Here is a 17,045-nt window from a genome sequence, read left to right as displayed (position 1 = left end):
TGTGTCCAAAGTATGATAACCTCAGTTTCATCATTTTAGCTTCTAGTGACAGTTCTGCTTTAATTTGTTCTAACACCCAATTATTTGTCTTTTTTGTGGTCCATGGTATCTGCAAAACTCTCCTCCAACACACATCTTTATACCAAGTGACAAATAAATGTAATTAATTATAATACAACCTCCCAATCAATGTGTCGGTAAGCTTTTGTTGGTTAGGTTAGCTGTGTCACCTTTTCTGTGTCATTCCCCCCCATTCTTGTGTGTGTGCATGTGCGCGCGTGCGTGCACGCACACACACACACAGGTATAATATTTGCATGTGGCAGTGTTTCCATGTTTGATTAGAGACAGCAGTACCCTCACATCCAATCTTTTCCCTTCTGCAGCTTTAACAGAATTGACATTCCGCCTTATGAGTCCTATGAGAAGCTTTATGAAAAGCTACTGACAGCTGTGGAAGAGACGTGTGGTTTTGCAGTGGAATGAATGGGCGACCAAAGGACACAGAGATTGGCTCATGGACCACCAAGTCAAAAGCTGTAAGAAGGAGAGCCTTGCTGTGAACTTCTCTTGTCCAAAGCATTGGGAAGCTTGACAGCGGGGTTGCTGAGGCTGCTTCACCCCCTGTGGTGGGCGTGGGGGGGGCTTTTGTTAGGGGTTCCAACCATACTTTTCTCCCTCTTGTTAAAAATTCTCCCCCTTTTTTTTCATGTCCCACAAAAGGAAGCCAGGTTCAGCATTTGCTTTTGGTTACCCAAGATACTCTACTAGACTCGTAACACATATTGTGATAAGGTCAGTGACCTGTGGTCTTTTTTATAGGAGTATCAAACTGTAGTTGAGCATCTTGAAATTGGTTTGCCGAGGACTTTCGACTGGTAGGTGTATCTGGATGTTTTGTCTTAATGCAGTCCTGAGCCCTTCTGGAGTCCCAGAAGCTATGGAAATGAGACTGGCACTGGAATTCCAAATTGCACATTTCAGAATTCCCTTTAGGGAACAGTTAGCAGAAAACAACTCTCTCTAGATGTACACAGCTGAAGGTTATTCCTTGAGAGGAAGCTCTGTGTGCAAGTGTGGTAGCTTGGCTTGGAGTCCAAGCCAGCTTGAATTGGGAGGTAAGTTTTCAATCTGGATGCTTGTACCTGAGACAGGTTTGCTCTGTGGACTTGCTTCCCTTTATGATTGCTAGCTTATGTTGGAGAATGTGGCAAGGGGGAATGGGTCAAATTATCAGCAATCTGGAAAAGTTTTCTCCTGACATTGTTTTCTCAGATGCTTTCTTTCACTTGAAACTGCAGAAATCCTTTTCAGCAAAAATAGCTAAAAGCAAAGCTGAGGGGACCAAGTTCCATTATTGAGCCGGCAATACTGGAAAATGGTTGTTTTGAAAGAGGAATATCTAGGTTTTCGCCTACAGAGTAGCCTGCAGAGTGCTGCATTCAGCTTCTCTACTCCCTGCTGTCATAAAACTGACACTAATATTTGAGATTGGCATCAAGTCACTGGTTTCACATGGCTTCCCATATGCAGGGAGAATTAATGCCGTCAAACAGGTTTTTTGCTTTGCACAGCAAGAAACAATGCAGTATTTTTAACAAAACATTTTCTTGGCAAAATGGCCCACTAATCAAATATGATTCAATTCATAAAATACAACCAACCAACCAACAACAAAGATGGATCTTGGCAGTTGATTTGGATAAAAGTGTATTAGGGTTCAACTGTGGCTCAAATGGTTCTTTGGTCTACAAGGAAATTTCTGTTGTCACATTTTTAAATTGTTTTAATTTGATAGCTTTAAACTGTGATAGGACAAAATTAAGTGAGATACCTGTCAGTGTCCTAAAATCTTCCTTTCCTGTTGTTGACTGTAACTTTTTGTGATGGAAACATGAGGATTACATTGGAGAAAGGAATTATTATTATTGTGATTTTTGCACCATGTGGCTAAAGTGTCGGGTTTTAAAGGTGAGTTAAGACTGAACTGAAAATTTCCTTTGGAATCCAGGCACACTTAACTTACGTTGTAATCAGCCGGTCCGTTATTTGGGAAGGGAGGTATATCAAGGGAGTTTGAGGGATTTAGAATTCAAATCTTTTGTCAAGTGTCTTTGTAATACTCTAAATAATCTCACGACCCTCCCTTTCCAAATGTCTATAGAGATCACATGTTCTCATTATCACAAAGTTTGTACAAATCTTTTCATGCAAATCTGAGATGCTGGAAGTAAAAAGTTTTTCCTTGAGCAGAGAGGCTGAACAGATTGGCCATGTGAGATTAGCAACAGTTAGCACTGACGATTGTTCATCTGGAGGTGAATCCTTATGTTACTCTTGCCATGTGGCAGCTTCCGTGTGGTTGGAGTCCATACCGCACCACTAACATTTGAAATGGAGATGTGAATGAACAGGTGACGCACTTCAGATGTGACATCCACACTCTAATGGTAGTATGAGAATTGGCCCCGAATCAGTGTTCAGACTGCACGGTGTAGATGGCTCCTCAGTGATAACGGTGAAGAAGATGGAGAAGGCCTGTCTCCAGAATCTTCTTTGCATTTCCCATTTTGGGGTCTTAAAGATTTTGTGTCACTGTTCCAAAAACAAGATACCAAATAGACAGTTTGCTGCAATTCTGTACATTGTAGCTTGAAGCAGGATCATCCGGGATTGGAGGAAAAATGCAAGCTTAGACCAAAGGTTTTTCCAGGTGCTGGCAAGAGCACCCTAGACCACTTCCTTCTGCTTAAGCTGAACATTCCACATCTGTTCCCCCAACAAGGAAGGTATAAAATAAGGAGGAAGATGGGATTATTTTATTGCTGCAATCTGCTACGCTTGAACATAGTCTCTGCTGAACGCTTTTTGGCAGGTAAACCATCCAAAGAACCCACAGCAAACTTGATGGCGTACATTTTCCCTGTTGTGGTATCTTGGCAGATTAATACTATCTGGAGCATGTTTGCAGCAAGCAAGTGGAAGTCTACCTTAAGGCAGAGATGTGGGGAAGGGAGCAGGAAGCTTCCTCCTCCTCTGCAGCTGTCTTGCCTCCCCCGTACAGGAGATGGCAAAACTGTTATTTCGGTTGAGACAGAGGTGGAGGAACCAGAGCAAGGCCTTGTGCTTCTTGTCCTCTCAAGCAGCTTATCACATCCAAAGCCTCCTTTTAACCTAAAATGGTCTTCAGTACCCTGTAGCAGTGCACTACTTTTACTGGTACTGGTGCAAATCTTTTCTTGTTCTTTTGTTCACTTGCCCTGAAATGCATCATCCTTCATTTATGCACTCAGGGATGTAGGAAATCACCACTCCTTTGGGGTTATAAATTGGAAAGGTATGAGTGAGTAGCTTGAAGTCGAACCTTGAATATATTGGAGCAACTTTTTGTTTTTAAAGAGGCCATTTACCCAGCATTGGGTGTGGTTTATGAAACCTCAACTATCACTCAAAAGCCTCTTTCCCCCACTCAGACTTCCTTAGCCAGCACCCGATATTCCACACTGTAGAGCACAGAAATACAGTACATATTTGTTTTTACTCTGTTAACTTTTTTTGTTCCTCAACCACTTTATAATGTATTTTTAACTTATTATTTTGTAATGTCTTGTTTTTAAGTATTGCTGCTATTCCTTGTTACTCTTCTCACCATTTTTATTGCGAATTTTATTTTGTGAAAAAGTTGTACACTAATGTTCTTCATTTTATGTCTAAATCAAAGTATTTAAAGAAATACTAGTTCTATTTAATGTGGTGATGGAGCCAGCTGGAATAAACCGTGATTGTATAGCAGGCTGGGCCCAGGAGGTCATGTTCATTTTTGTTACATATGCAATAAACTCTTGCAAATTTAAGTTTGTGTTAATATACATACAATTTTTACTAGTATGTTAGATACACTGAAATGTAATACTGAACACTTTAGCTTTCATTGTGCATAAGAAGTTGCCTTACACCAGGTCAGATTATTTGTCGATCTGGACCAGGGGTAGCCAATGTGGTGCCCTCCACATGTATGTTTGTTTGCTTATTATATTTATATCCCTCCAGGGAGCTCAAGGTCGTGTGCAACATCATTCTTCCCCTCTCCATTTTATCCTCACAACAACCCTGTGAGGTAGGTCAGGCTGAGAGATAGTGACTGGCCCAAGGTCACCCAATGAGCTTCATGGCTGAGTGGGGATTTGAACCCGGGTCTCCCAGTCTTCCTGAACATTGGCCATGGTGGCTGGGACTGATAGGGTTTGGAGTCCAACAACATCTGGAAGGGACCATGTTGGCTGTCCCTCAGCTAGATTAATACTGTTCACTCTGACTAGCAGCAGTACTCCAGTGACTGAGGCAGAGTGAAGCCTTTCCCGTCACCTGCTGCACAGACCCTTTTAACTAGAGTTGCCCAGAGTGAGACATGGGGCTGACTGCATGCAAAGCCTTTGCTCTGCCATTCAGCTTCAGTCCCTGCGTGTATAGCATCTTGCCTCCTCATACGTAAGAGAGAATATCCTTCAAATGACGTGGCAGAATCACTCTGGTAAACTGAGACTTTGCTCTTTGTTGGTCCATCTATGATCCACAATATGAAGTGTGGGGCCAGGCAAGCCAGTTAAAGAAAAAATCTTGCATGTTAATACCTTCTGTGGATATATATTTTGCAAAGGAACCATCTGTGTGGTCATTTCAACAACTTGGTATAATTTATTTATTTATTTATTTCATTTTTAAACCGCCCATAGCGAATAGCTGTCTGGGCGGTGAACAGAACAAGATTAAAATACAATATTACAATAAAATTACAATAAAATCAGCAACAAGTTAAACGGAAAAAAAATTAAATGAAACACATTGAACATTAAAATGCCTGGGAGTATAGCCAGGTCTTAACCTGGCGCCTAAAAGAAAGTACCGAAGGCGCCAGGCGTATCTCCACAGGTAGGCTGTTCCACAGTTCGGGGGCCACCACAGAAAAGGCCCTAGTTCTAATAACAATCCTCCGGGCATCCTGATGAGTTGGTACCCGGAGGAGGGCCTTGGATATTGAACGAAGTGAACGGGTAGGTTCATAGCGGGAGAGGCGTTCCACAAGGTATTGTGGTCCCACACCGTGTAAGGCTTTATAGGTCAAAACCAGCACCTTGAATCTGGCTCGGAAACAAATAGGCAGCCAGTGCAGGCGGGCCAGGACAGGTGTTATATGCGCAGACCAGCGGGTCCTCGTTAACAACCTGGCTGCCGCATTTTGCACTAGCTGAAGTTTCCGAATTATTGAACCCCTCACTTCCTCTCCCTTTAAAAATTAATATTAGACCATGCTCCTAACACCATTGATTGCTGGAAAGATCATCAGTGCTACTAGCTCAGCCTTGTATTTAAACACTTTGCCTGGTAGCCATAGACAGCGAGTGAGTGGGCTGGTGGAGGAGAGACAGAGTGCTCCATACCTCCTTTGCACCCAGCATAGATTTTATTTATTTATTTTATATTTAATAAAGGTATTTCTATACAGCCCTCTTGCAAAACACTTAAAAGCCCTGAGGGAAGCCCCTTCCTCCTCACTCAGCATAGAAATTCAACATTCTTGCTACCAACCACATGTTTAATTAGGGTTTAAAACCTGATTAAAAACACACTCCTGGTGGACCTAACCCAAGGAAATCTGGGCCTTCCTCGACCCACTCTGGACAAATCCCGGATTCTGAATTTAATCAACTTAATTTGGTTTGCGATCTGGGATTTTGCCTGTACCAATGCACAGCCCTGCTAAGCACTATTTGACCCTATTTAATATGATGCATAATTTCATACTTGAAATTCAGAATGGGATTTGCAAAGGAAGGGGAATTCCCATCCCTCCAAATGTTGTAGGTAGCAGCGGCTGAGGGCAGCTTCTGTTCATTGCATCAAACACCAGCCAGCCAGATGGGACCTTTTCCAAAACAAGTTCCTCTTGGTGCCAAGAAGGCTTCTTCTCCTCCGCCACGGTGCCTGCACATGGCTTGGACACTCTTCGGACTCCAGCCACCATCATGCATGGCAAGTCGTTACTGGTTGTGGAGCAAAAACTTGGAACAATCTGATCTCGTTTGTGTCAGGAATGGTAATGCGTACAAAAATGTTATATACTGGGGTCACGTGTGTATAAAAATGTATATATTATTGAAAGTAATAAAAATGCATTGTATTAGGGAAAACTGCTTTGCAAAAATATGTATATTAGAAGAAATCCACACTGAAAAGCTGAGGAATTTTCATAACTCTTTTTCTAAATCTTACTCATGTGGCAACATGGAGAACTTGAAAAATGAAAAACAGAGAAACCAGAATTGGTATATTTAACTAGAGGTATTGTCTTTTTGCATTCTTCCCTGATAATGTCTCTGACTTCACTCCATAGTTCTTCTGGCTCTCTGTCAACTAAGTTTAAAGACTCAAATCTGTTCATTATTTGATCTTACTGTTTATTGTTTATTTGTTTTACTGTTTAGCTGGTTCAAAATGTTGTGTGACAAGGCTGTGGGGTATGTCCCTGAAATCCTTTACATTTGCTGATTGATGTCTCTCTCTCCCCACCCCCACCCCGCTGCCCCCTCAGGCGCCAGGTTCCCTCCTCCAAAGGAAACATGCCCTGTGATGGCAGCCTTGGTTTTGGCTGTTTCTGCTCTGCTTGGAGGGAGGAGGGGTGTGTGTGGAGATGCATGAAGAACAGCAGCGCTGCCCATTCACGTGCCGTTGCACAGCCTGCCCTGCTGCCCGGGCAGAATGGTGACTGTGCACCTCGTTGCATAGCAAGGCTCACTGCTGCATGCAATGTGTGTTCCCTTTTTCTCTCGGGTTTTGAGGAACAAAACCCCGCCCTTTGTTCTAGCTTTTTTTCCTCCTTCCTCGGCTGCAACAAGAGTGCCTTTGTAACCAGCTTGAGACTGCAGCCCCTGGCAAAGTGGATATCGCATGGAGGCAACATGCTGACAGACAGACTTGAACAAAGCTCACCTGTCCGGCTGTTTGTCCAAAACTGTTCTCCCCCCCCCTCCAGCTCCACATGTGCTGTCCTGGAAGGTTTGTGTTTGCATACAGGACACGTGAGCTGGAGAAACTGTATTTGATGTGTGTGCACACGTTGTCCCTTTCCCTAAGAGCAAAGAGTTTCCAACCTGCTAGCTTTGGCAATTTTCCCCACATCAGTTTGCCTGCAGAAGAGCCCCTGTGCGTCAGCCCCATAACCCCTGAGAGCTGAAGAGGCTCCGAGGAGGAGTTCAAAGATGTTCACTGGGCATCAGCCAAGCTTGTTGGCAGGCCTGGCTCAAGGTTTTTGGGGGACAGGGCTGAGCAAAGTGCCCTCTACCATCACCCTTTCATACTGGCCATGACTGTACCTAGCTGTTGGGTAGCTGTTTTTAATTTCTCGCAGTGGTATGGTGCAATACTGCAGCAGGGCCATTGTGGGAGATTTAAATGGCAATGCTCTATTTCCACCACCAGATATCCTTGCAGTTGGGGGCCCAGTGCATGCATCAGTATTAGTGGGCCCCACTGAGGCCCCACCAGCTGATGCCTAAGAGGGTTGCTGGGCCTGGCTGTTGGACTTATCTATCTAATCTATCTATTCTATGAAAGCAGAAATAAAGGGGAAGAATGGAACAATGAATTCTTAAATCCATGTGCTCAATAGGTGTACACCGCTGGGTAGAGCCGATTCACAAAAACATTCAACTCTAGAGGCCACATCCAGTGACAATTTGGCAGGCAAAGAAAAGGCCAAACAACATTACATGCCATTCTAGTCCATAATAACTTTTGCTTTCCCAGCAGCCATCAGGTCAAGGAAATACAAGTAGAGCACTGGGGGAATTCTGCTTTTCTGAGATGAGGAATTGGTATATGCAAGAATAACGGCCATTGTTTTCAGAAAAAATGAGTGGTTCCTCTAGCCTTACAAGCCTGACAAATTAGATTGCTTCCATTTTCATTCATACCTCACTGTTCCTTCTGAGGAGCTCCAGGCAGCGTATGTCTCTCCCTCTCCCCCCCCCCGCCAACCTCAGACCCATTAATCCTCACAACAACCCTGTGGTGGTGACTGTCCCAAGGGCACCCAGTGCGCTTCATGAATTAGTGGGATCTGAATGAAGTTCTCCATAGGCCTAGTCCAATGCTCTTATCCGGGCTTGACTAACCTGTGGCTTCCACCAGCCCCTTCTACCCAATGATCATATGCCACATGTCAGAAATCTGTAAGTCAGCATCCTTTGCTTCCACTTGCTACCTCAGCTGCAAAAAACATGCACAACTGCTACTTTTTATATATGGGGCTAGCATGTCTGCTGCTTTAAATGGTGCAGTCATTGGGCATGGTGATTTACAAAGTACAAGAGGCCGGGGTCCGCATCCCAAGGAGTTTTACCATCTGAAATTTGCCACAGGAAAGTAAGCCAGAGAGAGTATGTGGTGGGGTTCAGCTGTACATTCTTAGGCATAGTTATGAGCTGAGCGACATCTGGGCATGTAAATAGCGAGGGTGGTTGTGGGCAACACTCGTTTTCCTCAGAGCAGACCCATTGAAATGAATGGGCCCAAGTTGGTCATGGCCATTCACTTCAGTGGGTCAACTCTGAGTAGGCCTTAGCTGGCGACAACCTTGGGGATTGATTTAGTTACAGGTACTTGGACCTGGCCTGCAGCAGGGTCACCGGAGGCCATGGGAGGAAGGGTGCTGAACCGAAGGCTTCCACGAAAGATTGCTTTTCAGATGGGATTTGAAGTTTAGCAACAGCATGGTAGCTTTTACTGGTTTTCTGGAAGGTCATCCCAAGCAGCAAAGGAAGAAGGGCAGCTTCTGTCAGGTGTGTACAACAGCCATGCCTATTTGGGATCCCTGTCAGTCCAACTGTCTCAGTCATTGATGCCTGCGGTGCCTGGTGGCATCATTTCCCTGCATGAGTGGAGAGCAGACCCAAAGTTGAGGGGACAAGGGGCGGAGCCTGTGGGGGCCAACAGCAGCGGGAAGGCGGCGGGCTCCCCACTGCTGCCCTAGGACAAATCTAGTGCTCTCCAGGAGCCAGGAGGATGGTGGTGGTTGGACCTGTTGTCTCTCAGGAATGCCTTTTCCTCATTTACAATCTCCTAATTCAAGAGCTGATAAATTCCCAAGGAATTCAGAGAGCTGGTCTAGAGTAGTGCTAGAGAGTGTTGGACCTACGCCAGGGAGACAGGTCAAAGTTCTTTCTCAAGCACAAAAACTTACTTAGGTGGATTTGGGCCAGTTGCTATGTATGAGCCTAGCCTACCTCACAAGGTGGTTGTGAGGATATAATGGGAAAGGGGAAACCGTTGTGACATTGAGCTGCTTGGAGGAAGGATGGGACAAAAATCTGACAAAAACACAATTCAGCAGCCTCAAACCATAGAGATTTAAGGGTGCTTGGGTTTGCATACAGACACTTGGTTTGCTTCTGGTAATCAAGGTTGTAGCTTTCTGCAATCTTATTTGGGGGTAAGCCCCACCCTAGACAGTGCTGGGGCTTACTTCTGAGGAAACATATACAGGATAGTCTGCCTTCATGTGGAAATTGATTCAAATAAAATTCTGGGGAAATCTGAGCACTTCTCTCCATTTTTCAGGTGAGGATTTTAAAAAATTGTTTAGAAGACAATAAAGTAATCATTTATACACACTTTCCCCCCCACACACATACCTTCTCTGCCCCCATCTTGGATTTTCCCAGGCGTTGCTTGGACATTTTGAAAGATATTGTCAAAGCCTATGAACGTTGTTGGCTGGTTGTTTTTAACTGAAACAAGTGCTGAGGCTTTTCTCGCTGCCAAAACCAGTGCCTGCCTTCGTGGTTGCATTGGTACCCAGCTTGGGTTGGGGGAGAAAGTTTATTCTGTTTGCATTTAAAACCAAACTTACTAAATTTACACTTTCTGAAACGAGAGAACCAAACCACAGACATCTGTCAAAACCCACACTTATCCAAACTTTGTGATGCCATTCTCCAACCAACATTTACCAAAACGCATGTATTAGGGGAAAATGCGCATACATTAGTGAAAATAACATACAAAATACATATATTGGGACAATTTGGTTGCAAAAATGTCTACTTTAGTCAAAACCACATACAAAAATATGTTCATTAAGAGAAATTTGTACTAAGATGCTTCAGAGTTTCCATGAGGATTTTTTTTTTAAAAAACCAATTGCTGGCAAAATGTGGAAAACTGAATTTAAGACTGGAAAAATTAGAAACAGAACCAAAAATGCCTGATCTCTGTCATTACATCACTGTCTGACTCTTCCTGAATTGGGGGTTGACAGATCTGGAAAGGAGTCCTTTGCTATATAGACCCCAGCAGCCAATGAAGTGGCCTGCAGGATCCTACAAACAGCAAAAAAAGTTGAGGCAGGGCTGAGCTGGTGCCTTGAGTTTTGCAGGGATGAGCATCCAGATAATGCCTTCTACTCACTTTCTTACAAGGAGAAGATGTCCTCATTGGTGATGCCCTCCATCTGAGCAATAGCGACACACTCTGTATATGTGTGGCTTCCAGACCACATGGATTTCCCTGAGGAACCTCTCTTGGGCTTGATCTTGGAGAGGATGAGGCCATTCTTCTGCCGACTCTTTAAGTACTCCTTGTAATTCTTGGAGAGCAACGTATACAGAAAAGGGTTGATGCAGCTGTTGCTGTAAGCTAGGCAGGTCACGAAAAAATTGATGCAGACCACAGTGGTGTTTGTAAGGTTGCCAGGCTGATGGTGATAAATGCTAAGCAGCTGCCAAAGCCAGAAGGGGATAAAACAGGTCCAGTAGGCCAAGATGATACTAAATACCATGTACAGGACTTTCTGCTTAGGGCACCTCTTCAACTCTTTGGCATTGAAAATGGCTGTCTGAGATCTCCAGTAGGTCCTGGCCAGCTTGATGTACAAATAGCAGATGACTAGGCCAGGGGCCAATATGCTGGTGTTAAAAAGCAGAGTGAGGTAGACTTTGTAAGCCTCCATCCGCCACGTCGGGTGGCACATACGCTTGGTCACTCCATTTTGGTGGCTCGTCCGGAGGTCAATGAGAATCATGGTTGGTAAGGCAAGGAGAAAGGAGACAAGCCAGACTGACAAGGTGATTAGCTTCCTGTAGCCTCCTGGCCTCCTGATGGTGTCCAAAGGTTTGACAACTGCCAGGTACCTCTCCGTGCTCATGACTGTGAGGGTGAAAATACTGGCATGCATGGTTAGCAGGTCCAGGCTGAAGAGGATCCGACATCCCACATGGCCAAAGTACCAGTCCTTTGTGAAGTAGGTGCAGACGACAAAAGGGATGGTGGAGAGATACAGAAGATCAGCCAAAGCCAAGCTGACAATGTAAACGTACATGGAGCCAGTCAATCTTAGGGAGAGGTTGACAACCACCAAGGTGTAGATGTTTCCAGCCATCCCAATGATGCACATAACAGCCAGGACGCATCCCAGGAAGGAAGTAACCAAGACGTTGCTGCTGCTGCTGCTGCTGAGGACCTCAGCTGTGATACTGGAGCAACTACTGTCATTCTTAAGATTACAGGACAGGTTGGCACATGGTCCCAGTTCCATTATGTCTGCACCTTGCACCTGCTCAACATGCTTGACCCGAATGACATGCCAGATTCTTGGGCTATCCTCTCCTTCCTTGAGGGCAGCTATATACAAATCTATTTGCCAACCAGCCGGTGTGTCTCTGCTTTTCCTGCTGACTTTACAGCCTTTAAAACAGCTCAATGCGATCTAGTTCCACACATAATTTTGTCAGGTGGAAAAAACCCTTTGATGGAGCTGCAATTGAGAGGCAGCAGCAAGTAACCCGAAAGGAAAGACCGCTAGTTAAGCTTCAGTGCTCCCATTACTAATTCCCATTCGTGTTCCGGCAGGTAAGTGAAGAGAGAAAATAGTTTCTTGGTTCAAAACCACCTTCTTGTGACTGAATGTCTCTACGTTTTTTATTCCCCAAGGCAAAACATTGGGTGAGCCACATTTTCAGAATTCTTCGGTCGCTTTCCCCACGAACCTTATTGTGCCATAAGTCTTCAGGTTCTTTGCTGTAAAGGTTTTCCACCACTAGCAATGGCTGAGCATCTCTAGACCTCCCAGAAGTTCCCTTCCATGTACAAAGTGCACTGTGCCAGAGATGCTGATTCTGTCAGAGCGAGAGAGAGAATGAGTGGCACGTACCCTCTCAGTGAGCCAGCAAATGAGCGATCTGCTGGCCTTGTAGATGCAAGAATGGACATGGCAAACGCTCACTGAGGGCACCTGATCCTGTGCTGGCTGCCAGTGCCAGAACTTGCAAATGAATGGATCCGTTGCCGTAGGTGCGCGCTCTCGCTCTCTGGACTGTTAAATTCATTCACTGTGCCACATGAAAGGGGAGGAGCCTGGGATTGTGACAGTCCCACGGAGGTGGGATTTTGCCCTGAAAAGTGCCGGCACAGCCAGTAGCTGCTCCTGTTCCGCTTCTGCCTCTCAAGGAGCAAAGCGGTGGATTTTCTTTCCCACAGCCTATAGGGGCAGCTTTATATTTGAAGGAGGGAGGACCAAGGAGGAGCTCTGGCTAAAGCAGCTGACGCTCCCGGTTTCAGCCCACACACAGGATGACTCTCGTTCACTTGAACTAAAAAAAAAAACCCATCCTGTGAGAGAGGCCAGAATGCTGGCGCTTCCATAACCGTTTCTACTTTCCTTTTAGTCATCCTTTTTAAAGAGCTTGAAGTTGATTTTGGGGGGTGGGGGCGGCAGGGCTGCAATAACTGGTTGTTCAGGTCCTGATATACCCTGGGGAGGGTGGCACTTCAGGTCTGCAGAGGGGGCAGATTGACTTCCATCTCCTGCAAAAGCCCGATGCAGCCGCAGCAATGACTAGGGGGCCCTTTTCTGTTGAGCCTCAAGAAAATGCCTCCCTTGGAATGCTTGCAGTTCTTTGTAAACTACTTGTAGCCTTGCCTATAACAGAAGTTCCCAGGCTGGTTAGAAGTGGAGACAAGTTAAAATAATGACAGTGAACAATAAAATGCAACACTTAAAAGACAGCTATAGATCAAAATGGCTACTTTAAAGATCACAATCAGCACTCTGAACAAAATCCAAAAATGGATTGTAAGCTAAAGTACTGGCATAACTATCCCACCTCCCTTTAAATGTCCAAGGGCAGTTTGCAGTGTTTTACTTATTTATTTAACAAAATGTATATACTGCTTGGTTGTAATAAAACCTCAAAGTGGTTTACAAAAAATGTTAAATAAAACATTGCAATTATCAATACAAGATAGTTGAAATGTTCAAAAATGAATTAAAATCAGCAATAAACTAAAATCAGATTAAAACATATGTCAATTTCTATGAGTCTGGATGGGCTTGCCTAAACGGTAATGTTTTAAGCTGGCACCGGAAAGAGTGTAGTGATGGGCCCCGCGTGATGTCAACAGGCAGAGAGTTCCAAAGAGTAGGTGCTGCCGCGCTAAAAGACCGATTTCTTTCAAGTGCGGAACAAGGGTTATGTGCCACCTGTGCCAGTCCCACAGACCAAATGGCTGAGTGGGCACACATGTGGTTAGGCGATCCTACAAGTAAACGGCTCCCAAGCTATTAAGGGCATTCTGTACTAATAGTCACGCGGTGAACTTGGCCTGGAAGCAAGACAACAACCAGTCCAGCTATCTGCACCAACTGCAACTTCCAAGTCAAGTGCAAGGGGAGCCCCACCTGGAGTGCTTTGCAGTAATTCATGACTGTAGTCAAGCTCTCCAAGTTCAGGAACCGCCATAAATCTTTTCGGTGCCTTTTGAAGACTTTCCTCTTCCAGCAAGCCTTTTAAGTTGAGACCTATCCCAGTCTGCGTCTGTGTTAGAATTGCTTTTAATATGTCTTTAACCTTTTTTTTAAAATATGTTTTTAAAGTTTTTTAAAATGTTTTTAACGTTGTTTTGTTTTAATGTATTTTAAGGTCTTTTTATGATGTTTTAAAGTGTTTTTAGTGTTTCTGTTTGCCACCCTGGGCTCCTGCTGGGAGGAAGGGCGGGGTATAAATAAATAAATACATAAATGTTGTACCAGTTTCAGCTAGTGAACGGCACTTTTAGTCACTGAGGCTACCTGGGCCTCAGATCCAGACCTACGTACCTGCTCCTTCAGGGTTTGTACAATCCCATCCAGGGCAGGCAATTAACCTAAAGCCTGGCCTGAAGGTACACGATGCAGCCACCTTGCTGCAGTTCAGCAGCCCTGCCTGCAGAAGAGAACCCCGGGAGTGGTCGTGACGGAGGAACTCTGTTGCTAAGTAGCAGCAAACTCATTCTCCTCATGTGGATCCTTACGTAGCCAGAATGGGACCCCCCCCAGGCCCAAAACGAAGGTATCAGCAGGCTCAGGGGAGACCCAAGATTTGCAGAATATAAATATAAAATCCCTAAAGGGGGGAATCCCCCAAATAGCTTAATGAACATGCTCACTAGTGGGCATGGAAGGCTGTCTGACTGGGGTTTTTTTTGGGGGGGGGAAGAGTGGGATTCAGTTTCCCGGAAGAGAGCATGCCCTCCCCTCCTTCCAGTGTTTTCTTACAGGTCCCACTTGTTAATTTATGTATCATGTTTTCACAAACATTCTCAAAGCATCTGCATATTTTAAAAGGCCAACAATCAATATGTTTTAAAAAAGCTTAATTCTAATGTTTCCACCTCTGCTTTCACCTGCATGGTTTTCTTGCGTTATATATATATGACATAGAATTATTAGTGCTTCTCATGTGTGTCCTCTTGTGTAAATTAATGCACAATACAAATATAATAACAATTAAATATACAAAGATAAAACAACACTACAATTTTATGTGTAGAGAGAGAGAGAGGGAGAGAGGTTTAAAAGGCCTTGGTGCATACACAGAAAGGTCTTTGTCTGGCCACACAGGCCTGGCTGGGACTGTGGAGGCATCAGGTAGGCCTTTGGAGAGAGAGCGTTCCTCAGCCAGAGCCTAAGGCGGCCCTCTCTTTCATGGCCTCTTCAGATGCGATGGGCAACCTCACAGAAGGGCCTCCTTTCAGCTACAGGTGGGATGAATGGCGGGGAACCCTCCCGATATTATTGGGCTGCAGTCCCCATGCCCCATGGCTATTAGCCATGCTGGCTGCAGGGGCTGACGAGTGCCAGAGTCCAACAACATTTGGATGTCCACACATGTCCCCCGGCAGCCCGTGAGGCAGATCCTGAGAACTCGACCCATACAGGGGGTTATAGGTTAGAATATTCTGAGGCGCTTTGAAGTGGGCCTCATTGGGAAGGTACCTACAGCTTCTGGCTCCCTGAACTCTCAGTGGAGAAAGAAGGTCCTAGAGGCACGACAGAGTGAGGCAAAAAAGTTCCCTCCCTACCCTTGCTAGGCTGGCTCTCTGCCCCCAGCACCAAAAGGGCGTTACTGTGTCCCAGGCCTGGGTAATGCAAGATGTTCATTTCCCATCACCCACAGCTAACCTCCTCCCCTGCCTTGATCCTCACAACAACCCTGTGATGTTGGACAGGCTGAGAGACAGTGACTGGCCCATGGTCAGCTGGAGAGTGAGTCAGCTGAGTGGAGATTCAAACCCTAGTCACTGCTGATTCCTGCGTTGCCCCCCTATATTTTTTTTCCTGGCCCAGTATTCAAAGCAGTACTAGTTGACTGGATCTAGTCACTCTTTGTATTTCCCATCATGCCCTTGAGTAAGCATCACCCAGGGACATTGTGGGGACCAGAGACGCAGGTTGATATTCTCATTAAGCCACTTCCCAGACACCGCTTCCAACATCTGTGAGAGATGAATCTTGTGGGCTTATTTATTATTATTTTAGTTTTTATTATTTAATTTATATCCTGCCCTTTCTCCCAGCAGGAACCCAGGGCGACTTGAGCATGTCTTGTTGAGAAGGGATGTTGGGAGTAAAGCACTAATGCTTGTAATAAGTGACCTGAACGGTGTGTGTGTCCTGCCTTCAAGTCGATTCCGACTTATGGCGACCCGATGAATAGGGTTTTCATGAGGCTGAGAGGCAGCGACTGGCCCAAGGTCACCCAGTGAGCTTCATGGCTATGTGGGGATTCGAACCCTGGTCTCCCAGGTCATAGTCCAACACCTTAACCACTACACCACACTGTCGCTCAACCTGAACTAGTGGAGTACAATAGACAGAAAGCAAATCTATTCTTCCCTCAGCTGATTCCTCCTCCAAAGTGTTTGCTGTTTTTACAGGATTTGCTCCTCCCCTCTTCTTGTCTTTGTTCCCAGAAATTGCTCATTTCTTTGAGTGCAGGCCACAGGGCTAAAGGATTGGATGAGATGCTTTCATTGACTCCCAATAACCCCCCAAACCCATTTACCCAGTTAATCAGCCAAGATGGAGCTGCTTTGAGGGTTACTTTATGTTGAATATATTAATTTTGTGGCAAGCACATATAGGTTGTGGTGGATGTGGATGGGCAATATCTCACTTTTTTTTGTAGAAACACCCTTCTTTACTGGAGTCTCCTTCCCTCCGTGTGCCAGCAGCCAATACAAAGATGACTGATCTCACAGCCCCACCTGGTGGACATGTGGTAGAAGAATCTGCTTATCAGGGGAGGGGAAAAAAAATAAGATAGGGAACGTGCTTAAATTCTGGGCTTGATGGTGCTAATGGCCAGTCTGATCCTATGCACATTTACTTGGAAGTAACCCCTGCTTAGTTAAGTGTGCACAGGACTACACTTGAGAGAAAGAAAACTGGTGTGATCCTGCAGATTCTGTAGCTTCTTAATGCAACCCTCCTTCCACATGAGGGCATTTCTTTTCTGATTTTGCTGGACCTTCCAAAGCATCATTATCTCTTCATTGGTGGGAGTTTGTTCAGGGCTGTGGAGTCGGAGTCGGGAGCAATTTTGGGAGTAGTCTGAAGAAATGTACCAACTCCGACTTCCAAATAAATTTTGATTGACAAGAAGCAATTTTGGATGGAGTCGGAGTCGGACAGTAGAAAAATAGAGGAGTCGGAGTTGAAGGTTTGGTGTACC

At 45.1% G+C, this 17,045-nt stretch overlaps 2 protein-coding genes across 4 annotated transcripts in view; one reads left to right on the top strand and one right to left on the bottom strand.

The window, feature by feature from the left end:
* SMURF1 (SMAD specific E3 ubiquitin protein ligase 1) overlaps positions 1-3,854 on the top strand; it is a 48,218-nt gene extending 44,364 nt beyond the window's left edge. For all 3 annotated transcript variants that reach the window (XM_061599252.1, XM_061599251.1, XM_061599250.1), the window contains one exon: positions 387-3,854. In XM_061599252.1, the coding sequence (XP_061455236.1) occupies positions 387-486 (100 nt within the window). In that variant the 3' untranslated portion in view covers positions 487-3,854. The remainder of the gene's footprint in view (positions 1-386) is intronic.
* A 6,614-nt stretch (positions 3,855-10,468) lies between these two features.
* LOC133371842 (urotensin-2 receptor-like) lies at positions 10,469-11,945 on the bottom strand. The gene has a single exon (XM_061599715.1). It carries the CDS (start codon positions 11,588-11,590, stop codon positions 10,469-10,471), a length of 1,122 nt encoding a protein of 373 aa, XP_061455699.1. The 5' UTR covers positions 11,591-11,945.
* Between the last annotated feature and the right edge of the window lie 5,100 nt (positions 11,946-17,045).

This window comes from Rhineura floridana, chromosome 17, assembly GCF_030035675.1.
Source record: "Rhineura floridana isolate rRhiFlo1 chromosome 17, rRhiFlo1.hap2, whole genome shotgun sequence".
NCBI lineage: Eukaryota > Metazoa > Chordata > Lepidosauria > Squamata > Rhineuridae > Rhineura > Rhineura floridana.
This window is presented reverse-complemented; position numbering and strand designations above follow the sequence as displayed.